Source organism: Lupinus angustifolius, chromosome LG06, assembly GCF_001865875.1.
Source record: "Lupinus angustifolius cultivar Tanjil chromosome LG06, LupAngTanjil_v1.0, whole genome shotgun sequence".
Lineage (NCBI taxonomy): Eukaryota > Viridiplantae > Streptophyta > Magnoliopsida > Fabales > Fabaceae > Lupinus > Lupinus angustifolius.
In genome coordinates this window covers 6,988,449-7,014,645 of record NC_032014.1, presented here as the reverse complement: position 1 = coordinate 7,014,645, position 26,197 = coordinate 6,988,449, and the positions used below count along the sequence as shown (strand labels likewise).

The following is a 26,197-nucleotide window of genomic DNA, read 5'->3' as shown; positions in this document are numbered from 1 at the left end:
CAATAAAGATCAAAGCCTAAAACCTAAGCAAGAACTCACAAGACGTCCTAGTCTAATATGAATGTTCATGCATGAGGTTTCTGAAAATATGCAATGATAAAGAACTATCTCTTTTTCTTTTCAAGAAACACAAGAATGATGCAAGAAATCTTTTCAAAGAATCATGCAATATGAATATGAAAACTAAAGTCTTAGCATGATCTAATCTTACTCCTAATTTAACACTCTCTAATAGATTTTAACAATGATGATCTATCTCTTTTCTGTGTTTTTTCTCTCTTTGCCGTTTCTGCAATTAGCCAGTATTTATACAAAACAGATTTTGTCTCTAAAAACGGTTTTTCAGTTATGCAGTTGAAACAGCAGAAAACACTCACGTCAATCGATTAAGCCATGGGGTTAATCAATTAACCAGTGTACTTTTAATACATGATTAAATGGTAAACTGCTTATATGTTATATGCTCATGCAATACATAATTTCCAAAATACAATACCTTTAATGTACAAAATCAATGTATTCAAATGCATGAACCTAATTATCATATATTTCTAGATGATGTCTCATTTTAATTGATTGATTACTTTATTAAGTCTTGTGAGACTCACACCTAGGTTTACCTAACCTAGACTCAATATCTATGGCAAACATCTTAGACTTCTAAAAAGATAATAAAGAATTATAACATAAGTCTACTAAGACACTACTTGAGCCATCAGCATGTTGATTGTTGAATCATCTTCAAGCTTTAATTAATTCCTTGTCTTCATCAAAATATAGGCAAAACATTGCTAATGCAATCCTTGACACTTTGCACTTTCAACGACTAGCTTTATACAATGTTAACCTAAAATCCCCTCAAGTTGAAAAATGGATGTTGACAACTTCCAGCTTGGACAAAAATAATTAAATGGAGAATGTTCCAAAATCTTTATTAGAAGAATTGCAACTTTGATCAACATACTATAATCCAAAACTTGTTCTTGGTTCTCTATAGTTTGATATCCATTCTATGCTCTTCTAGACCCCAAACTCCAATTTTTCACTTTGTTTGCAATAGCTTTTACAACCCAAGAACCCCATTTTCCTCCACAAGAATGCCACATTTTAGTGGAAAAGAATGAGAGATAACACAATTTCCAAAATATAGTTGAATAGAAGAAATTTCAAGAGATAGAAGTATACTTCAAAATATAGCACATTAAACTAGTAAGATATTATGCTAAGAGAATTAATAGAAGAATTCTTAGAAGAAAATGAATTGAAATTGAAAGTAATAATATTATTCATCAAGAATTAACACAATAGAAAGAAGCTAAAAATGATCAACTGATACTATTGCTCAAGAATATCATCTTGGTTTCTTAGCTAAAGAATGAGATAAATCTAGAATATGATGAAATGTGAATAATATTTATTCAAAAATAACAATGTTCTAGAATATCATCTCGGTTTTTTGGCCAAAGAATGAGAAGAATTTAGAATATGTTGAAATATGAATAATACTTTTTTAAGAATAACAATGTTCAAGAATATCATCTCGGTTTCTTATCTAAAAGAATATAATGAAATATGAACAATTTTTTGCTTAAAAAATATCAAAAGGAATTGAGAGAAATAGAGAATATAACCAAACACATAATAGAACCTCCCAAGCTAGATAGTAGAAAGGATGAAGAAAAGCTCAACTTCACTTGCAAGCTCCCATGGGGTACATTATTGGTGGTCATGAAGTTGGACATTAAAAGCTTGATAAATAAACATCAGACCATGGAAGGTATAATTATATTGTTTTGATATCATATTAGAAATCAAAGAGCAAGAAAAGAATATGTATTTCATTCATAGAATGAATTGAATAGATTGAATTACAAAGAAACTACTATCCTATTATATAAAAAATACAATATACTTAACCCTACCTAACTCCTAACTAACTACTCTATTTTATAGATATATTAATCATGAAAATTATACTAAGATTAAATATGTTTAAACTAATTACTAACACAATATAATATTAATTCAAAATATCAAAATATTTGAACAAGTGACACACATTTTAATTTTTTTTGCCTTCGGTACACAAGGTTCCACATCTACACCTTTACTTGCATTAATTCTTTAAGCATTCCAGTGTACTGTTTCCTCTTTTGATATTTCAGGCTCATCCATGCTGTAAGTGCTTGAATACCCCTTCAATTTGAATATATTGATTTTGCTTTTAAAAGAAAGAATTATAGTATAATACATATTAAATAACGTGTTAGTATTAGCTTAATTTCATTTTATCTCTTAGTTGATCAAGAGACTTATTAGACCCTGATCTAGACATATAATATAATATAATATATATATATATATATATAAACGGTACGGGTATATATGTTATTCCTTCAACGTGAACAATCATGCATGATTGATTTTGATGCCTTGGGTACGACATAGTAATAGGTGTCAACTCTAGATTCTGGACCTTTTATCATAGTTACCAAACGTGTTCAAGAGTGAATGGTTATGAATAACTCAACATGACAAGATAATCTATGGAGATACTGTCATCAATTACAAGTGCCAGCTGTCTAGGGAAAGCACTTTTTATAATGTAAGGTGAGTCACAACACATCTTTTATTCTAAGATATATACATTTAATATTATTTCATTTTTATTTGTTAAAAAGTATAAAATTAATATTATTAAATTTATATTTTAATTTTTTCAATAAAAAATAGGAGATATATAGAATACAATCTTTGGGATAACTAATATGATTCCTCCAATCATGACCCAACACTAGTGTTCCATGAATGCACGTACTCACGTGGCTATTATGACAAGTGCTTGATATAGTATGTTTTCTTGTCAAATATGGTACTTTCAAAAGAAGGAAAAAGTTTTTGCATGAATATACTTTCGCTAATAACGAAAATATTTCCTACGTGGGACCAATCACTTATGTATTGCCGCATACGCAATATTTGTGTCATCATTTTTCTTATCACTGATATATTTACGTGACACCTAAATAATGATGGTGTAAGTCTTGTCCTAAATTTGATGTTTGTTGAAGTCTCATACTTTAGTATTTTTTAATGAGCAAAAAACAATTTTATTAAAATTTAATAAAGGTATAAGATATTATAATAGTAAAGTAAGGATATGAAATTAGGAAGAAAAAGGGAGATTTGGAAGAAAAAGGAAGGAAGTGTCATTTAGAAAGATATAGTTGTGTTAGATTTAGAAGATATTCAAATAGGTTTATAATTCATGATTGAGTTGAATATAATATTATTTTTAGCAAGCTAGATAGACTAGATTGTTGTTAACTAAAGAATGCTCCAAAACTTTTGGTACTTTCTATTAATTTGTATACCCATGTGAATGATGAAATTGTTTACAAGTTCACGATTTAGTACGATGCAAAAGTCCAACCAATTATACAGCAATTTCCAAACTAAGTAGGTAAATTTGTACAGAGAGAAGAGGTATTGAGAGGATTGAGTGATCAATGCAAAATCTATAAAGGATATCTCCTCTATATGATGGTATGATTCCTCTATTAATTAAGACTTCTATAGTTTAAAGTTTGTCATGAAAGAGTCTTTTATGTAAATGCAATAATCTTCAATTGTGTCTTTGAACTCCAAAAGAGGTTGGTAGTGCTATTAGAGTGTTCAATTTGGCAAGAAATTTGTAAGGTTATTCTTAAGTAACACATGATACATACCTTCTTTATTAAGAAAAGTAACAATGACCCAATAAAATAGAGAAGATAGGATCATTCTTCTTTTCTCAACTGGAAAGGTATCCCTCCTGAATATTAGCCATTTGATATATAAGTAACATTATTGTTTTCCTGTATGTGGCCTTTATATTTCCATTTCTTTTGGCAAAACAATTTACCACATCTACCAATTGGTCCCCATTTTTATGATATTTTATCTTCCTTTAATTTGTTTTCTACCTGTTCGAGTCATTACGTTGATTTAGATTTTTATGTTATTTTCTTTTATTTTATCATATGAAATAGAGAGGTTAATATAAATATTGTAAATAAAATTTCTAAAACCTTGGCCGACTCCGCTAATTAACTTTCTTAATGTCTATTTTTCTTCTCTACAATTTCTTTTTTTATTTTTAATCAGGCAATAGATTTTATTAAGAGTAGAAGATAACCCTCACACACAAGAATGAAATAACGCATGGCCACGTAAGAAAATGGGTGAATCCAATCCTTAATACGTATAAGTTAGTTAGTTAATTAATTAGTAGTACCATGCATAGGGTTGTCATTGCTTTTACATATTCTTGAGGGTGGACATCCCTGTAGGCATAAATTGCTGGCAAATATATAGTGGTGTTGTACATTAGAAGTTTAGCTGGTGAAATATAGAGAAGGTTTGCATCATGTCTGTTCTGGTATAAAATATCCGGTCCACAACAATGTCCATATTCACTACCTTTAATAGAAAATGGAATAAGTTTTTCCTCAAAAGTTTGATGGAACAGATTTCTGATTATTGTTAAGGATCTCACTCAGGAACTATATGCTTAATCCATGGGAGGAGTAACCTCTGACCACAATAGGAAGATTTATTAATACAATTACAAGCATTGAAAAACCCAATTATCAATCGGATATATTTCAACCTGAGTTTCCCTATATAAAAATAGATTTTATTTTTGGTATGAAACAGTTCATAAGAAACTAAGGATGCAATTATTGCACAATTTATAAAATGCCCAACCAAGCATAGACCTCAAAGATGGCGGAACTTGAATGTTATTAGGTCATGCATTAAGTTTTAAAATGGGAGAAATCGTTATAAGAGATAAAATATCAATCGTATTAAATTATAATTATTTTTTCCTTAAGTGAATTGAGTATAAAGCTAATAATATCTATTTTTCATTAGTCAAAGTGAATATTGAATTAATTTGGATTAGGATCTGAATGAAATGATAAAAAGTAATTCACCAATGATACATTAAATTATACTTAAAAATATTTATTTCAAGAAAAAATCACTTTTTAAAATCATTGTCAAAAAATCATTACTACAATTAATCATTGGATTGTATCAAATTACATTTACTAACATAAATAAATGGATTAGATGAGTTCAGTTGTGGAATATGAATAATTTCAAATAACAAACATATATTGGACTAATTCTTAACAAGTAGACATCATAATAGAAAATAAAATAGATTAAGTATATGTATTGTTAATTTAAATTTTTATATGATTGATCAAGCATTATTATTATATTAAAATATATATTATTTTTATTTAAAAGTTAATTATAATAAATATAAATATATGATGAATGAGATACATACTAATCTTAGTTTGACTGTGATAGGCTATTCCTCTCTTTGGACAAATTTATGAAATAATGAATAAATAAATAAAAATATTAAAAGAAAAGGAAGAGTAATGCAATTTAATAATTTGCAATGAAAGTTAATAATTTGCGGCAAAGACTATTCTAGCAACTTTGTAGTTGTTAGGTGATCTACTTCAGAAGAAATATGAGGAGAGCTTTAAATTGAAGAAGCATCATCATATCATTTGGACCAATGAGTAAAACGAGAAAGATATATTTCATAATGTAAACATTGTGTTTGAGATATCATGAATAAATGTTAATATCTCCTAAACCACCAAAGATGATAATTTTAGGGACCCAACCACTTACAAAAAAAGGTGCTATGAATGCTTGGCACCACACCTCACTTCTAAATTTGTGTATATCACTTATCAAACTTCACACATCACCATTTTTTACAGCTGGAGGGAGGATATGATCTTGTAAAGTTTATGAATTATTGGTCGAATCCCATAATAATACAAAAAAAAAAGAAGAACACGACATTACCAATGGCTGCCATCAATTGTTGAGATGAATTGAGGGACATTATATATTTTACATCACACAATGTGTTAATTGAATGTGTAGTGGTGCCAGTCAAACTGGGCCTTTATCACTTTCCTGCCTCCATCTTTTATATTTGCCTTTTAAGATTTTTAAAAATATTTATTATCACATTAAAAATAAGTGAAAAAAATTATTTAATAGTATTAGTTTTTACTTTTTACTACTTTTATCAATTTAATTTGTATTGGAGTTTGGAGGCAGATGTTCCAACAAAGTTTGGACACTATGTGAGAGGTAAATGGAGTTCCTAAATTTGATGTCTGATTATGTTAGCAAAATGTATTTAGTGAGAGAACTTTGTCATGCACTCATGCTTATTAATCTTAACTGTGTGTCTTGAGAGAATAGGGTTATAGGTAGCATACATGATATGTTAAATGATAGAAATCTTCAATACCCATTATTTTTGTTATTAATAAGAAATAAATTATCATAATCATATGTTTATTGAGATGTTGATTCCTTATTAGTAACAAAGATAACAACGTAGAATAATAAATATGGAAGATTTTTGTTTAATTGTGTTAATAGTGTATTTAACGATAGTAGCGGGTGTTAAGTAGGGTAGCCCCATAGTAATAGTGAATTAGTGATCTCCTGATTTTAGCTCATACGGGATTAATTGCAGTTATATAGTACAAGAATTGAGTTGAAGAAGTAAATGCAAGTTTAAAGCAAATTAATATCATAAAAAATTATTAAATTGACCACGAATGAGGATAGATAGATCTAGAAGCAAAGTGGGCCTAGATCAATCCATCACCCATGATTTGATCTAATACAAATGTATTATCTGTTCTAACCTTAAAATAACAGCATTAAAATATTAAATACATAATTGTTATTTCTACATCTTGAGTTGATACTTAGATTTAACACCTTTCGTTTTAGCAATTTTTTCTCAAAGTGAAGAGTGTCCACTCTAGACGTCAACAGTGCACAAATAAAATTGTTTTAATAAAAAGGATTTAATATATATACTGACAGTATAAGTATTTTTTACACTATTAATAAATCATTCATCATTCATATGTTAATCACCATTGATTCTACACAGGTAACACATCAATAATGGATAATATGCTAATATTATCAAAAACTTTACAATAGATTTTAAACTTTTGATAAACAAGAGTTTAAAGTTATATAGATTTTATTAATATTTTTAAACAATATTGACTAATATTTTTAAATAATGAATAATTCAGGGAAAAAAATTAAGAAACATAATATTTCCTGATTGAGATGGATTCTTAAACAGCTTTTTCCTTATCTGAGGCAGGTTTTTCCAAATTTCGTCACTATGTTAGCTTGGTGAGGAAGATAGGATGCACCTATGATGGTGAGGGCCATTTCTCTGTTCCGCATGGGTAGACACAGATTGAACTAAATCAATTAGACATTTGTTCCAAGCTTAACTTATTATTTAATTTAATAAACTTAGTTAATAAGTCAAACAAATTGAATTTGGACTAAAAATTAAGTTCGTTAATAAACGAGATTAATTTTAGCCAATACACTTCGATTTATTAGGTTCGTGAAATCACTCAATTATATGCATATATATACACTAGAGTGACTCAAGCGAAAATAATTTTTTATGAGAACAGAAAATCACTATCATATAATTATACATATGATTAAAATTAAAAATAGGTTAATAATTAAATGATCACTTAATAAAAATATGTGCATTTATCTATTAATTGTTCTCATATCTAAATGTTATTACTTTAAGTCACCAAATATGTGTAGATAATGTAGACAATTTTTACTACATGAACTTTAATTGATAGCTATATTTATTATTAATTTTTACAAACTTTTTCTATGTGTATATATGTATATATAACTCACGAACATAAATTTGAACTAATTAGCCCGTGTGAAAATTCGTGAACTATAATTAAGGTGAACATAAGTAGAAAAATAGTTTGATATTAAATTCGGTCCAAACTCTGCTCAAAACAAACCTTAATAAATCAAGTGAACTGAATACATATCATCTCAACTCTTTTTTACCTCTACCCATATATATTAGTAAGGTAATACATGTATGGATGATTTAGCTAATGTAGGTCACTCCAAGAATATAATTTTACTTATATTTATTTTCGTTTCTGTCGTTTTTGTCCGCTCACTTATGAGTTATGACTTATGAGGATGCTTATGCAGTTGCTTTCATTAGAATAATTGTGTAGTTTTGGCGTTTACTCCATTTAATTAAAAAACATAAATATCAAAAGATGGAAGTCATGAGTGATTGAGAATAAAAAAACAAATTCTTATTAAATCTCTTTTCAGTATATTATATTCTTTATTCTTTAATAGAGTTAGATTCATTGAAACCTGTATACAAAAAAATCACTGAAACCTATTAAATTATTTAATTTGGTCCAATATAAATAAATAAACAATATATTAAAAAACATTTTGGTAACTATGATTATTGAATATTGGCTAAAAGAAAAAGATGATGAAAAGATTTTTTTGAGCCAAGCAAAAAAGAAGTGGCTAAAGATAATCTTGAAGAAAGAGAATTTCTAGCCAAGTAAAAAAGAAGTGGTTATGGTAAAACCAACATTAATGTTTTTTTCCTTTGGCCATATAATTTTCAAGAGTTTTGACTATAAATAGGAGTGTTTCATGTCATTGTAAGATACATCAAATACTTAGTTTAATGTATATTCTCTCTTCTTGTTCTCTTATTCTAATTGTGTGAGAAATACTTGAGTGAGAGTGAAATTTGGTATACTTGAATTTTGGGAAGTGAGTGAAACACTTGTAGTTCTCTTTTATCATAGTAAAATAATCCTTGTTGCTTTTCAGCTGTGGACGTATGCAAATTATTGACTACATTAAATTCTTGGTATCATTTTCTCTATTATATTTTGTTCACGAGTCTTCCGCTCCAACACTTATTTTATTAAATACATTCTTTTGAAACAATAATTATACATTTTGAGACCCTTAACTATATATATTGTGCTCACTAAGTGCAATGTTTAGCAAAATGAGAGCGATGTACATAGTATTTACTCAATTAGTAATCATCACTCACTTGATCATTATTATTGTGTAATTATCATGTAATAAATAAAAGGGAAACAACATATATGAAAATTTGAATGAATAACATACCTTGTTCCCATAGAGGCAAAGCTAAGGTGCATGACCCAACAGGCAAAGAAACCTTCTGTTCCAACCTCATAATACCACCAATCACCATCATGCTTAACCAAATCATTGCATCTAAAAAGCTCCATCATTAGTCTACACTTACTCCACAAAACCACTTTGGTCCTCCATTTCCAATCCTTCTTCCCTTTCTTCACAACCAAGTTTGCTGCAATAAGATGAACTTGTAACCTAAACACATTCCTCCCCCACCCTTATAAGAAAAATTGCCCATAGCGCAAAGGCAAGGAAAAGATTTATGAATATGGAGATGCAACTGTAGCAAATGACTATGATAGTGCAGATGCACTAATAGTCTCAGAGCACGACTCAAAAGATGAATTGATACTTGATTATGGATGCTCATATCACATGTGTCCCATTAAGGATTGGTTTTCAACTTACCAACCCTTAGATGGGGGCAAGGTCCTTTTGGGAAATAATGCTCCCTGCAAGGTCATTGGCATCGGCTCAATTAGAATCAAGATGTTCGATGGAATCGTAAGGACGTTGACAGATGTAAGGCATGTTCCAGAATTGAAAAAAAATATGATTTCCTTGGGAATAATAGATTCAAAAGGTTATAGCTACAAAGGCGAAGGTGAAGCTATAAGAATATCTAAATGCACTATGGTTGTAATGAAAGGAAAGAAAGCGAATAGTCTCTATATGTTACAAGGAAACACAATCACGGGTGTTGCTGCTGTCTCCTCAACATCTGATTCTGATGTCACCAAACTATGACATCTAAGAATGGGTCATGTCAGTGAAAGAGGTCTAGCCGAGTTGGCCAAACAATGATTAGTATGCGATCAACAAGTCGGGAAGGTAGACTTTTGTGAACACTGTGTTTTTGGAAAGCAATATCGGATAAAATTCAATGTTGCAGTTCATCAAACAAGAGGCACGTTGGATTATGTACATTCTAACTTGTGGAGTCTTTTCCAAGTACATTCTCATGGTGGTAGCAGATACATGTTAACATTCATTGATGACTATTCAAGGAAGGTATGGATCTTCATTTTGAAACACAAAAGTGAAGCATTTGTCAAGTTCAAATAGTGGAAAACCTTGATCAAAAAGCAAACCGGGAGAAAGAACAAGAGACTGAGAATTGACAATGGTCTAGAGTTCTGCAACAGAGAATTTGGAAAGAAGTGGCTATAGTGAAACCAACATTAATACTCTTTTCATTTGGCCATATAATCTTCAAGAGCTTTGGCTATAAATAGGAGTGCTCCATGTCATTGTAAGACATACCAAATACTTAGCTTAGTGTATATTTTTTCTTCTTGTTCTCTTGTTTTAATTGTGTGAGAAATACTTGAGTGAGAGTGAAATTAGGTGTACTTGAGTTTTGGGAAGTAAGTGAAACACTTGTAATTCTCTTTTATCATAGTGGAATAATCATTGTTTCTCTTCAACTGTGGACGTAGGCAAATTGCTGAACCACATTAAATTCTCGATGTCATTTTCTCTATTATATTTTCTCCATGGGTCTTCCACTCCAACAATGATAGTTATAATTATCATGGGTGAGTATCCTCTCAAATGCATCGAGAGAGAAGTGCATAAAAAACAAACTGAACTACAAACTGAACAAGATTCTTTTCCAATTATGATCGTGTAAGACTGAGATTGCAACTAAGAGGATGGTGAATTAGTTGACTTAAAAATTATGGCCACTTTTTCTGCAATATCAAGAGTTAAGAGCAGCGAAAATAATTTGCATAAATTAACAAGTAAATAATTAAAGAGATAAAGGGAGAAGAGAGTACACCGAAATTTTATAATGGTTCACCTTCTTGTCCACCGAAGGCTACGTCCAGTACTCTTGCAGCACAATAGATTTTCCACTAAATGTTATGAGTTGTAATTACAATATCTCACCCCGAGACTTATATGTACCTTACACACTCACTAATACTTATCACCTTGGAAAATACATTTCCAAGTAACTCTATCCCCTTTCTTATCACACCTCGTGAAAGATAGTATTTTCAATGAATGAAGAATTACAACAGTAGCTTGGATTGTCTTTACAAGTATGAAATGTAATATCACTTGCAATCCAATAACTCTCTTGTATACTAAGTAATATTGTTCAATAAGTTTGTAAAACTATAAAAACAATTACTTCAAGTAACTCAGAAAAATTCTCTTTTGAAAGTTTAAGATTTGAGTGCAAAAGTGTAAAAAAATAGTGAGAGAATTTTTCAGAATCGTATGAGAGTTGTATGAAAGTTGTGTGTTGTGATTGTGAGTTTTAATGCCTTTATATAGGCTTTCTAATCAGCCAAAATGTCTCTTTGAAAGGGTAGGAATTGATTGGAATAAAAACATGTCTTTTGGGTTGAAACTCATTCACTTTGAATTTGAAAATCTGATGCAACAACTCTCAGTAATCGATTACAGCATTAAGTAATCGATTAGCCAAATGTTCTATCCAACGGTGAATTTAAAATTCACCTAGAGTAATCGATTACATCAAGTTGAGTAATCTGTTACTCAACTTCATTAACACTAGTAATATGTTACTCAACTTCATTAACACTAGTAATCTGTTACTTAAAGACAGTAATGGATTACTCTGATCAGTTTTAAGTTGGATAACTCTTTTCTCACACTCGTAACCTGTTACTTAGATGAAGTAACCCGTTACACACTATTTTTGAAAATTGTTTTAAGTGGTTTAAAGTGTTTCAATTTTCTTTTAAAAATAGTTTGAGCATTACTACTATTGTATAATCAAAAGTATAGGATAAAAATACATATTTTAGACTTAGACTAAAAGTCTTGAATATCTTGTAACTTGAATCTTCATTTTCTTCTTTTTTGTGATGTTGGTGTCTTCATCAAAATCGTATCAATGTCAGGAGCAAAGATCTTCTCCGCAATCTCCCCCTTTTGATGATGACAAACCAATATCTCTATAACAGTGTAGTTTTCTGAGAGCAACATATTTTATGATATTCTTGACTTGTCTTGAGTATACTCCCTCTATCTTGAATGCTCCCAACTTTTCTCCCATTTTTGACTTCATCAAAAAGTAGAAAATCCAAGAGTTTTCCAGCACAATATATATATATATATATATATATAGAATACATGCAATAGGATATATATATATATATATAGATATATATAACATATAATAATATGGATATCAAGATATAACGAAATTTGAGCAATAGCATAAAAGTAAAAAAATGTTCAAGCATTAACAATACAAACAACAATACAAACAACATAATAGAAATTTGTCCGAAACTAGGAGAAATTAACATTACAATCAAAAAATTCTAACAACGGATAAGGTCTAAGACTCAGGCTCAGAACTGTCGTCATCAACGTCCATGCTACTCATCTTATATGAGAGACGATGAAGTTCTAACTGGATTTTTTGATTCTGTGAATCGAAGGCATCCATCTGGTTAGTGATGTAGCCTCGAAGAGAAATCAACTCATCCATAATCATCTGATTTGAAGGCATGACAACAGATGAGGAAGATTGAGCATGAAACTCAGAAGGTTGAGGTTCAGAAGGATTAGCAGGGGTAGGTTCTGGTTCAGGAGAAGGAGGTCTATCTTTCTTATGCTTGTAGGTCCGGTCACGAAGATCAAATGTCAAACCCATTTTGTGGATTACATCCACATCAATATGGTTTTTGCGATGGTTAAGCGAGACCTTAGTTTATCCAACAGTAAAAACACTGAAATGCTCAAGGATTTTTGTTATGAAGATTGCATATGGCAAAGGGCTTTGGGTTCCTCTTACAGGCCACCTTTGTCTCATTATCATCATATTCCAATTGATTTTCAAATTAAATTTCATAGCACACATCAATTGGAGTTCTATGTCACTTATTTGAGAGTGGTTTGAAAATTTTGGTAAGATAACATAGCTCAGAAAATAATGTAGCAAACGGTCTTCTAGTTTGAGATGTCCAGCAGAAAGGATATCTCTATTTTTAACAGTTTTACCATAACCATGTTGCTTAAGCGCTTCAATTTCCTCTTTAGTAATTATACACAGAGAATGATAAAAATCTTTTAGATCATAGTTTTCCCATTCGCATACAAGGCCGAAGCCTGCAATGCTCCCCTGATAGGGTATGTTACAGCACAAGGAACTCATGGTTTTCAAATCCAAAGTAATTTCTTTTTCTTTTACATAGGATGTAAAACGGTTTTACCTAAAGTTCATGTTACAGTAAAATACTCTAATCAATTCAGGATAAAGTTCATTTGATTCACAACAGGAATCGAAAAGGTTTTGTTGTCTCAAGAGATAAGGAAATAGAAAATCTTCAAACTCAAAGTTCCCGAGATTACCATATTTGGGAGTGAAGATAACGCGACCATGGAAATGCTCCTCAAAATTTTGCGTTGCTCATCGTTTGCTAGAAGTTGTGTTAAGTCAAGAGGTTTGGACTCCAAAGATGAAGTTCATTGGTTCCCTTGAGTCACATTTATGCGTTGCTTCTTTGATCTAGAAGAGGAAGCCATGGATTGAGGTTTTTGAGTTCTTAGGTTTTTGGGTTTTTGAGATTTGAGGTTTTTTGATTTCGGCCACTAAACATGAAAATTATGGAGTAAAAGTGTTTATAATTGAAAATATGATATGAATAGACACAAAAATCACCCAAAACGGATCAAAAACGAAAATTTTATAGAGAGAGAATGGTGGCCACGAAGAGGGTTTGAAATGAGGAAGAAGAAGTGACAAAAAATGGAAATTTCATATAAATACCTGCACAAAGTAATCAGTTACTCAATTTTAAAAAAATTAAGAATTTCAAACAGCAACATTGAGTAACCGGTTACTCATTTTGAGTAATTGGTTACTGAAACACGTTGCTCAACCCTATAATCGGTTACTCTCGAGTGTAATCGATTACTGACCCCATAAAAATTAAGCTATCAAAAAGTTTTTTAACCCAAAATTTGAAATATTAAACATAATTAAACACATTTAAGTTCAAGTAGGCATGAAATAGATATAATGAAGCACACATATAATCATATATCAACATTTTAAGATAAGTATGCTTCATCAAGAATGCTTAATTCTCGTCTAATTTTATAGAAATGTTCTTTTGCCAATGGTTTAGTGATGTTATCGGCTAGTTGGTTGTGAGTATCAAGAAATTCTACAGACACATCATTCTTTTGGACATGGTCCCTAAGGAAGTGATGCCTTATATCAATGTGTTTGGTTCTAGAATGCATAATAGGATTCTTTGTAAGATTTATAGCACTTGTATTGTCACATTTTAAAGGAATGCACCCCAAGTCTAAGCCATAATCTCGTAATTGTTGTTTGAGCCAGAACACTTGGGGACAACAACTACATGCTGCTATATATTTAGCTTCAGCAGTGCTTAAGGCAACACATGCTTGTTTCTTGCAAGACCAAAAGATTAAAGCATTTCCCAAAATATGGCAAGTACCACTTGTACTTTTCCTCTCAGATTTGCACCCAACAAAATCTGAATCCGAATATTCAACCAAATCACATATACTTCCTTTTGGATACCACAGCCCAACGTTAGATGTACCCATAAGATATTTCATGATTCTCTTAACTACAACTAAGTGTGATTCCTTTAGTTTAGATTGATAGCACGCATACAGACATACATTAAACATGATATCAGGTCTACTGGCAGTTAAATATAAAAGAGATCCAATCATACCTCGATACTTTGATATTTCAATGTGTTTTCTTGTTTCATCCGTATCAATGTAAGTAGTGGATCCCATAGGAGTAGCTATTGGCTTGCAGCCATCCATGTGAAATCTTTTTAGTAAGTATCTGCAATATTTGGATTGACTTATGAAAATGTCATTATCAAGTTGTTTGATTTGAAGTCCAAGGAAGTAATTTAACTTCCCCATCATGGACATTTCAAACTCTCCTTGCATCATTTTGCCAAATTCACTACACAAAACCTCATTAGTAGAACAAAAAATAATATCATCTACATAAATTTGAACAAGTAGAGTATGATGATTTATTCTTTTTATAAAGAGTGTAGTGTCAACCTTTCCTTTGTTGAAACCTTTTTCAAGTAAAAATTTAATTAGACGATCATACCGTGCACTTAGATAAATATAATAACAATGTTACCTATACCAAAGATTTTTCTTTTGATGTTCTACGCATAGGTAACAAGGCCTTTATTGTTTGAATAAATGATAATTTTGAATCTCCTCGTGCTATGTGCTTTGAACAGTCGTTGTCATGATAATACATTTATGCTTATGGCTTTCAAGCACTCCTGCAAAACAAATTAAAAATATTTTCTAGTTACCCAATGTGATTTGAGTCATGCGGGCTTAACATCTTTCTCAACCCAAACATATTGGCCAGTTAGAATACCAACTTTTCTAATATGACATGAATTAGGAGTATGACCAACATTTTTATAATAAAAGCATGTGGGTTGATGTTGATGCATCTTTTGTTTAGACTTGTAGAAAGAATGGTGATCAAGATTTTTTTTAGAAATATTATGCATCCAATCATTCTTAGTTTTCACAAAAGTACTCTTTGTCATACTATTAGTTTTTCGACTATTTGTGTAGCCTAGACCTCTTCGATCATTGGTATGTTTTTGAGTATTTAAAATATTGTCTAACTTATGTGTACTATTCTTGAATATATTCATTTCTTGATTTAATGAAACAATTTTAGTTTCAAGAGTATCACATTTTGGACAATCAATGCACTTGTCATTTGATTTGGATTTTAAAGCATCCAAATCTTTTTGTAGAATTTTATTTGACTCTCAAGAAGTTCTATAGTGTTTTCTGATTTATGCACACTTTAGAGAGTCTAATAAATTCTTCATGTAATTCACAAAAAGTGTTATGTAACTCATTATATGAAAATGTATCATTTGGTTCAGAGTTACTAACCACATAATCGTCATTTGAATTGTGTGAAGTCATCAATGAAATATGTGTTTGCTCCTTAATTCTGCGTTCTGCATTTGAACCATCATCTTTATCTTCTGATATAACATTTGTTCTTCTACACTTCTTGTCCTTTTTTCTTTTGAAAGTATGATGCTTTTGCTGGATTGGACAAGCACATTCAAGATGATCTGGTTTTCTACATATAGAGCATGTAGATTTTTGCTTTGATGTTGATGCTTCACCATTCGTTGTAGACCTTTGTACTTCTTTGACTTCATATATCCTTTCTAAAGTGTCCCAATTTTCTTTCGATATTTTGAAACTTGACACTCCAAGGAATTCTTTTTCTTCTAGAGCCGACACAAGAATGTTTTTGGCTTTAAGGTCGTATTGGACTTTATTTTTATCTTCAACGGTCCATGAACATTTTGGTTTTGGTTGTTTAACCCCATTAACAACCATTTATAGTATGAATGGAACTTCTTCTATTGAGTCTCATATATCTAAGTCTTGAGATTCTATGAAGATTCTCATTCTGATTTTCTAGAAATCATAGCACTCTCCAACAAAGTTTGGAGGGCGGTTGATGTTGGAACCTTCTCCTAGGAATGATCTTGAGGTCATCTTTGATATAGGATCAAATTTGAGTATATCTTACTCAAAAATAGCTCTAGTGCCAATTATAAGACTGAGATTGCAACTAAGAGGGGGGTGAATTAGTTGACTTAAAAATTATGGCCACATTTTTGGCAATATCAAGAGTTAAGAGCAGCGGAAATAATTTGCATAAAATAACAAGTAAATAATTGAAGATATAAAGGGAGAAGAGAGTACACCGGAATTTTATAATGGTTCACCTTCTTATCCACCTAATGCTACGTCCAGTACTCTTGCAGCACAAAAGATTTTCCACTAAATATTATGAGTTGTAATTACAATATCTCACTCTGAGACTTCTATGTACCTTACACACTCACTAATATTTATCACCTTGGAAAACACATTTCCAAGTAACTTTATCCCCTTTCTTATCACACCTCGTGAAAGAAAGTATTTTCAATGAATGAAGAATTACAACAGTGGCTTGGATTGTCTTTACAAGTATGAAATGTAATATCACTTGCAATTCAATAACTCTCTTGTATACTAAATAATATTACTCAATAGGTTTGTAAAACTTTGAAACAATTACTTCAAGTAACTGAGAAAAATTCTCTTTTGAATGCTTAAGAACTGAGTGCAAAATTGCAGAAAAATAGTGAGAGAATTTTTCAGAATCGTGTGAGAGTTGTATGAAAGTTGTGTGTTGTGAATATTAGTTTTAATGTATTTATATAGGCTTTCCAATCAGCCAAAATGTCTCTTTGAAAAGGTAGGAATTGGTTGGAATGAAAACATGTCTTTTGGGTTGAAACTCATTCACTTTGAATTTAAAAATCTGATATAACAACTCTCAGTAATCGATTACAATATTGAGTAATCGATTACCCAAATGTTTTGTCCAACAATGAATTTAAAATTCACTTAGAGTAATTGATTACAGCAAGTTGAGTAATATGTTACTCAACTTCATTAACACTGGTAATTTGTTACTCAAAGATAGTAATGGATTACTCTGATCAGTTTTAAGTTGGATAACTCTTTTCTCACACTCGTAACTTGTTACTTAGATGAAGTAACTCGTTACTACTATTGTATAATGAAGAGTATATGATAGAAGTACTTATTTTAGACTTAGACTAAAAGTCTTGAATATCTTCAAGCTTGAATCTTCATTGTCTTCATAGGTATTCTTCATTTTCTTCTTTTTGGTGATGTTAGTATCTTCATCAAAACCGTGTCAAGATCAGGAGTAAAGATCATCTTCACAGATCGCTCATGCATGTTCATCACAAGGTTGCAACTTGTTAATGTCATCACCAAATCACTCAATTCTTATTCTCCATTCTTAAAGAGTGTAGTGGATGGCGATGTTGAAATTTTGACGCTCACAATTTGAGTATTTGTGTTAAAATATGGTAAGAGCCATGGATAAGAGATATCTTCTTGATGAAACAAGAAAGATGAGAAATTAATGAAAAGAGAAAGAAAAACATGAAGAAGCAAGAAAGAGAAAAAAGGAGAATCAAAGTCTACATTGAAATGTAATCTCTCTCATTATTGTCATTGAATTAACAAGAAGTGAGCCAATATGGCTTATTTATACAAGAGAAAAGATGAAATGAAAGCTTGTAAAGCAAGTAACTAACATAAACCTACCTTACTAATTCCTAACTTCCTAACAAATAACCATCTTCCAAAAATAACGTCTAATATATTTTTAATATCCTCCCTCAAGCTGGTGAGTGATAATTTTCACTCTCCAGCTTGGAAATGATTTGAAGCAATAACAATGCTTAACTATCCATGACAGAAGCTATATCATCAAACGCTTAACCATTCATAGCATAAGCTATATCTTTGCTTAACCAATATAGACAGAAGCTACACATTCAATGCTTAACCATCCATGACAGAAGTTATATCTGAGCTTAACCATCATGGACAGAAGGGAACCAACCATTGATGATGAAAAAGAGAGAATGGATTAGAATCTTGATCCTAATAAGATGTTTCAATGATGAATAAGAAAGATGGGTAAATGATGAAGAATAAGAAAAGGATTTAATATTGTATATGATAAATTGATGATGAATGATGATAAATGTTGAATCTTGGAATGATGGAGTCATAATCGGAAGCATTTCTTTGTAAAAGACCTCCTTGAACATAAGCAACAAGGTCTCGGGTGAATATTAGTAATGGATATGTGCATTTGAAAGAAGAAGAATGGAACATTAAGGGTGCAATTTGAGAGAATAATAAGTATTCTTGATGGTCTTCTTGATGATTTTGAGGAGTCAACAACAGTGATTAAAGAGGATGAAAAAGAAGTTGCACCATTTCAACAAGGTAGTCCACCTACACCCCATTGATTTATGCTATGATTATCACCATTGTTAGCCAAAGTGCAAGATTCCTCACTTTGATGATTGATGCATGATGATTCTTTCTTGAATCTTGGAACAATAAAAGTATAAGCGGAAACGATCGAATAATTACACTCTGATACAATGTTAAAATATGGTAAGAGCCATGGATAAGAGATATATTCTTGATGAAACAAGAAAGATGAGAAATTAATGAAAAGAGAAAGAAAAACATGAAGAAGCAAGAAAGAGAAAAAAGGAGAATCAAAGTCTACATTGAAATGTAATCTCTTTCATTATTGTCATTGAATTGAATTAACAAGAAGTGAGCCAATATGGCTTATTTATACAAGAGAAAAGATGAAATGAAAGCTTGTAAAGCAAGTAACTAACATAAACCTAACTTACTAATTCCTAACTTCCTAATAAATAACCATCTTCCAAAAATAACGTCTAATATATTTTTAATATCCTCCCTCAAGCTGGTGAGTGATAATTTTCACTCTCCAGCTTGGAAATGATTTGAATTGATTTGAAGCAATAACAACACTTAACTACCCATGACAGAAGCTATATCATCAAACGCTTAACCATTCATAGCAGAAGCTATATCTTTGCTTAACCACTATAGACAGAAGCTACACATTCAATGCTTAGCCATCCATGACAGAAGTTATATCTGAGCTTAACCATCATGGACAGAAGCGAACCAACCATTGATGATGAAAGAGAGAGAATGGATTAGAATCTTGATCCTAATAAGATGCTTCAATGTTGAATAAGAAAGATTGGTAAATGATGAAGAATAAGAAAAAGATTTAATATTGTATATGATAAATTGATGATGAATGGTGATAAATGTTAAATCTTGGAATGATGGAGCCATAATCGGAAGCATTTCTTTGTAAAAGACCTCCTTGAACATAAGCAACAAGGTCTCGGGTGAAGATTAGTAATGGATATGTTCATTTGAAAGAAGAAGAAGAAGAACGGAACATTAGTGGTGCAGTTTGAGAGAATAATAAGTATTCTTGATGGTCTTCTTGATGATTTTGAGGAGTCAACAACGGTGATTAAAGATGGTGAAAAAGAAGTTGCACCACTTCAACAAGGTAGTCCACCTACACCACCTTGATTTATGCTATGATTAACACCATTGTTAGCCACAGTGCAAGATTCCTCACTTTGATGATTGATGCATGATTATTCTTTCTTGAATCTTGGAACAATAAAAGCATAAGCGGAAGCGGTCGAACAATTACGCTCTGATACAATGTTAAAATATGGTAAGAGTCATGGATAAGAGATATCTTCTGGATGAAACAAGAAAGATGAGAAATTAATGAAAAGAGAAAGAAAAACATGAAGAAGCAAGAAAGAGAAAAAAAGGAGAATCAAAGTCTCCATTGAAATGTAATCTCTCTCATTATTGTCATTGAATTGAATTAACAAGAAGTGAGTCAATATGACTTATTTATACAATAGAAAAGATGAAAAGAAAGTTTGTAAAGCAAGTAACTAACATAAACCTAACTTGTTAATTCCTAACTTCCTAACCAATATCCATCTTCCAAAAATAACGTCTAATATATTTTTAATAATTTGTGACATGAAATGAAAGAGGAAGATGATGGCTCCCTTATTAATTAGGACCCTGATCTTTTATTTTCATCCACTCTCATAAACTTTCTTATCTTCTTAAAGCGTGTTTGCGGCTGCTTTTTTTTCAAGCATACAAAATAAAGGGGATGGTTTATGTGATTACAACTTCATCCAAAAAGACAGCTAAAGTCCAATCCAAACTGCTAAGGAAAGCATCATTCGTACATTTAATTTAGATGTTGGATAATGTTCTTTCAATATGAGTTTATTTTAAAGTAGTTAGGTAAGGTCTTCATTTTTTTATTTAACCACGATATCCCATATTCAACATGTTATTAATAAAACATTTTAGACCCTACGTGATACTTACGTCAAATTGTTATTTATAACTCGTGTTGGTCATGTTTGGTTAAGATGTTCATTTGATAGAATATATTAATACCTAAATTTTCTAATCACTAAACTGGTACATATATAGATAAATATCACTACTTTCTCAATAAGGGTATTTTCATGGCGCTAAAACTTGACCCATAATCCTCCCTCCCTTCTTAAATATGTGACAATTTAAAAGAAATATATTTTTTTTTGTTTGTCCATCTCTTTAAAAGAATATAAAAGGATGATTATTCTTACGATTATACATTTACTTAGTTAATGGAAGATACAGTGACTAAATTCAATATAGAGAGGCAAGTGAAAATATAGAAAAATATTTATTATTATCCTTACTATAAAACATTTTTAATCAAATCATACACATCAATAAGCATAGTTAAGTATCTTTGTAAATCTTAAAAAATTATTAATTTTAAAATAAAATGGTAAATATTGCAAAGAAAATGTAAACCTCTAAATGATTTGTGATAATATAACCAGCACCAAGTAGCGTATTATATAAATTTAAAAGGGTAAAATTGTAATTTTAAAACATCTTTTAATGTAAAATACCATATTAAAGTACTATCAAAATTTTATAAGTGATACCTTATAATATAATAAGTAGTAAAAAGAGTATTACATAAATTTAATATAGATACACATTAATTACATATCTTAATCTATCATAACCTTTAAAAAACACAAAAATAGAGGGGTAATAGAGGTTGGTAAAATTTTGAAAAACAAAAATAATAAAAGAATATTCGTTTAATGTTTTGACTACAAAATCATATTTTCATATTTTCATGGCCCAAGCCTAATGGTAGGGCTTTACTGAGTCCAAGCCCAAGATATCCGATGTTCTTTTTGTCCCAACAAGTTTGGATAATCACACCAGTAATATTCAAAGGAATTGGTATTTATATTACTTTTGTTGGCATCTTGGGTTAGATATATACTGTATGTACATTTTTTATTAATGGCCTATAATATTCCCATATGTATTATATCTTGCTTGACTGTGAACACTGCCTCTGAAAGGTGATACTGCAAACGTAATTTTAAGAGAGTAGATGTACTTTACAACTTTACCATTATGTCGAGGATCAGATTTTTTTCATGTCTCATGCCAACCATTCTACAAAACCCAAAGCAAGCATAAACGTAGCAAATATTTTATCTTAAAATGCTAGTTACAAGTCAAATTCTATAATCAACATGTGCAATTTTCGCCAATGCGCTTGTTGCTTTGTTACCTAAGACTGTTACAAATGCTAAGCAGCAGAAAGATAATTGATGGTAACACCTCCAATGTTGGAAGATTTAATTATAGGAAATTTCGGGAAATGGTATTTACTCAGCATTGCCTTTTGCATCAATTGTCAAAGGTTTCTTTCAGTCGTTTCACGTTGCTTCTAATGTTTTCCTCTTTGTCTTCCACATCTTCATCAGCAAAGTTCTGATCAGACATTTCTGCAATAATCACTTTGTTCAAATTGAAGTACTTGGTAGTATAAAACTATAAATCATATAAATACAATAGTGAGCTGAAGTATAGTGTTATTAGTAACATTGTTATTACAAAAAGGATAGATAAAAGAAAAGTAGAAGAAATATATATTTTTGGATAGGCATTTTATATTAGTATTTATTGTGGGTGAGACTTAAACTTTCAACATTTTTCACTTCATTCATTAAACTCTTCACCCTAACCATAAAAAATATGATAAACGAGATATTCATGTCGGTAAATGTATTCAATCTTCCATGATATGAGTCAAATATTTACTAACTAGACCTGGTTAGATATAAAATGCTAGATGTTTTGTTAATGAACATGATTTATAATATAATTACATCATTCGATCATGAGCTGACACAACCTAGTAAGATAAAGACTTAATTGTTGTTATATCAGTTAAATGAAAGCCAATGTTAAAAGGTGACATTATTAAAAGGAGGGGTCGAGGGGAAGTGGAAGAAGATTTTAGGCCTCACCTGTATCACTATATAGCATGTCATCATGAGAAACATGAGTTTCACATAAATGAAGTTGCCCTGATGATGAGGATGGAAATCCATTCCTTTGATGTTCTAAATCAACAAAAACAGCACTTGTGGAAGTGATACTTTCTAGAAGGGATGGAGCTGCTACATTTGGTTGTTTGCTTGAAGATCTGTAGTGCTGAATCCATGGATTTGCAGTTAAGTTTTTATGGCGTGGGTTTGTTCTACTCAATTGTGGATTCTCTCTTTCAAAATTGATTGTTTTCCAGCATCCACCACGAAGGACCTTAAACTGTTGTTGCACCAAAATAAAATTAATATTGTGAAGGGGAAGAACATACACAAATATAAGGAAATTGTTAACTGCTCATAAATTTGTGTAATATGCACCATTAATTTTGATAAAGAAGTAAAAAAGAACAGGAATTTTGATGACTAATATTATGAGTTTGGGTACATATTATTGTGTATAAAAACAACGAGTTACTCATTATTGTTTAGTTAGCATAACTCCATATATAAACAATTTGCCATAATTTGCATAACTCCACTTATCACCCAATTCGTTAGAAAATATTTTATAAATTTAAGGGGTGGGGGAAACTCTAATTGGTTTGTGTTCAATTTTTCACTATGTCCTAAGTAAATGAAGTGTAGGCTCTTCAGTAATTGATGCGTATAATAAAATATTGAATTAAACATTGATTACAAATTAGGCAACCAATGAAATGGACAAGAAATTGAGAAAAGATATGGAGAGTAACTCTTCCATGCTTACAAAAATGGTGAGTACTCTTTTCTTCTATCCTCTTAATCCGTTGGGCACACATATAGTTAGTTTTGGACTAACTAACAAAAGGCCCAATTTGGCCAGCCCATTTAACCGCACGGCAAATTGAGAAACAGGAATAATCATATTTTAATAGTTTTTGGTACTACTATGCTTCTCTCCTCATATCTCATCTTTCTTGTATTAATGACTAATCACTTTTAGGATATGTGACTACTGTTTACAAGAATCAAAATCCTTGATATTTTGGTGATTATATAGATCTAGTAGTGATTTACGACCAAATAATATCTAGTTCCTTGATATTTTTTTTTTTTAAATAAGTCATTTAAGTTTAAAATGACCATTTAATATTCTCCATCAATCAAGTAGCTGTGTCATACAGAAAACATTGTTTAACCTAGAAAACATTGACACAGTGGAATGCAAAGCACGCATAAGAGCATTTTATGTGAAGAACAACAACCATAGAGATAGTTGAGCAGAATGATGACAATAGTGAAGGAGATGAATAGTACATGTGTTGGGGTAAAACTCACGCCACCTTAAATAATATAGTTGACGGAGATAATCTAATTGTTTAACATCAAAAACTTACGAAAGTTATTTGAAGAAAAAACATAAAACACTAAATACTAATCTTAAAATAATTTAACAAGTAGAAGTAGTGAACTAGAGTAGGGATTGTGGTAATAAATTAAAAGCAAACCTGGGCAGAAGTGTTAGCAGGGTTGTTGGAAGCGAGGGTGTGCTTTGAATCATACATTTGATTAACAAAAGATGCTTCTATAGATTTCAGATACATGCTGTGTTTTTCGTCTGTCCACTCAGGTGTTGCTGTCATTTTGGATTCCCTCTCCATAATTCTCTGATATTTAAATATGAATCCTCATAAATAATATCAATACAATAGATATTATATATCACTATGTCGATGCTTAAAGAAAAAAAATTAAAATTAATAAAGAAAGGAAACTTTTAAAACAAGGTTTTAAATATGTCTTTGTTTGACGAAATACAACAAATATATCATATTACATATTATATAATATATACTATATAATGTAAATGAACAAATATCTGTGTCCAAAAACATTATATCTTGTTTCTGCATTTCCCTTATCACCATTCAGTGATTCAAAGATCCAAGCCCTCAACAAAATGTAAAATGTTCATGCATGTCAATGTTTTTCAAAGGGAATTTTCTTTTGCTAGGAAGCTGTAATCACTACGAACAATATATTTCATTTTTTTATACCGCTAATTAAGATCTGCCATTAGAATTTTAATTTCCAATTTCTAAGTCATTGAAAATGAAAGAAGCCCGTTGAAAATTTAAGTAGCTAAAAAATGTATAAGAATCAATTACACATACAATGTAAAAAGTCAGTAATAGGTAAAAAAAAAATATTCTTAATTACATTTCTATATAAAAGCCATATACTAAAAATAAAATATTACTTTTTTTAAAAGTGCACACAATAAAGATATTAAGTATTAACATACCAACCTTGAGCACTGAAACAGATATTTAATTATTTTTTATACTTCCGGACCAAAATGTAAAAGCTATGGCATTTTTTTACCAACACTTGTGTAGCAGTTTAAGGCCCACTGACCCATAAAATAATTAAAATATCAAAGTTTTGATTACTGAGTGTAACACTTATGTTGACCAATAAATGACATATTTTTTCATAGTAGATCAAACAAAAGCATGAATGAATTAACCATGATTTCAAATAGACCATTTGTTTCTCCATCCAAAAGTTATTACATAAAATCATAATAAGATATACAAATAATGGAATTAAATGGTGAAAGAGCTTATGAGAAAGAAAATCTACCTGCATCTCAATCTTCTCTTGCATTGTGGATAGAGTTAGGTTGCTTGAGTGGTTAGGGAAAGTGGGTGACTCTTTTTTTACAGAGAAATTATTATTCATATGCAATGAATAATGAATTGATGGAACATGAATAAGAAGAAGGAAGATGTATGTGTTGGGAACATAAAAAAGTAGAGAGTTTAAGCGCTTTTACACCCATCATGGGACCTCTCATCTCCACGTCATTTTTGGTGTTGATTAGCAATAGTATGATGACATTGCTGATAGATATTTTCATTGGGCATCTAAAATATCTGCTACCGCTACCCTTATTCCTATGATCCTATCATAGTTTTATTACTTTATCTTTTTATTATTTTATTATTTTTATTTATATATTTAAGTGGCATTGATAGTACAACGTTTACAAATCTAGCAGTCCCTCATGGCCTCATTATTCTTGTATTCCCGCTCTAGATATTTTATGTGCACTTTCTCATTTGTATATACTGGTTGAGGGAAACATTTTGCGAAGGGGAAAATAAGCTTTTCAAAAAGTGGCTTACGTATTTTATGTA

General features: G+C 30.7%; 1 protein-coding gene across 1 annotated transcript; it reads right to left on the bottom strand.

Moving 5' to 3' along the window:
- Positions 22,136–25,887, bottom strand: LOC109349397. Its single transcript, XM_019590180.1, has 4 exons — positions 25,641–25,887; positions 24,503–24,661; positions 22,995–23,295; positions 22,136–22,469 (listed from the first exon to the last, which is right to left on the bottom strand). Exons 1-4 carry the CDS (start codon positions 25,737–25,739, stop codon positions 22,372–22,374), a joined length of 657 nt encoding a protein of 218 aa, XP_019445725.1. The 5' UTR covers positions 25,740–25,887; the 3' UTR covers positions 22,136–22,371.

What these genes read in the sequence shown, in the direction of transcription:
- LOC109349397 (XM_019590180.1), bottom strand. Translation starts at nt 25,739, where the DNA reads ATGAATAATAATTTCTCTGTAAAAAAAGAGTCACCCACTTTCCCTAAC. An exon ending in CTGCTAACACTTCTGCCCAG is followed by an intron (nt 23,296 to 24,502) that starts GTTTGCTTTTAA and finishes GTGCAACAACAG; the next exon opens with TTTAAGGTCCTTCGTGGTGG. An exon ending in CATGCTATATAGTGATACAG is followed by an intron (nt 22,470 to 22,994) that starts GTGAGGCCTAAA and finishes TGATTATTGCAG; the next exon opens with AAATGTCTGATCAGAACTTT.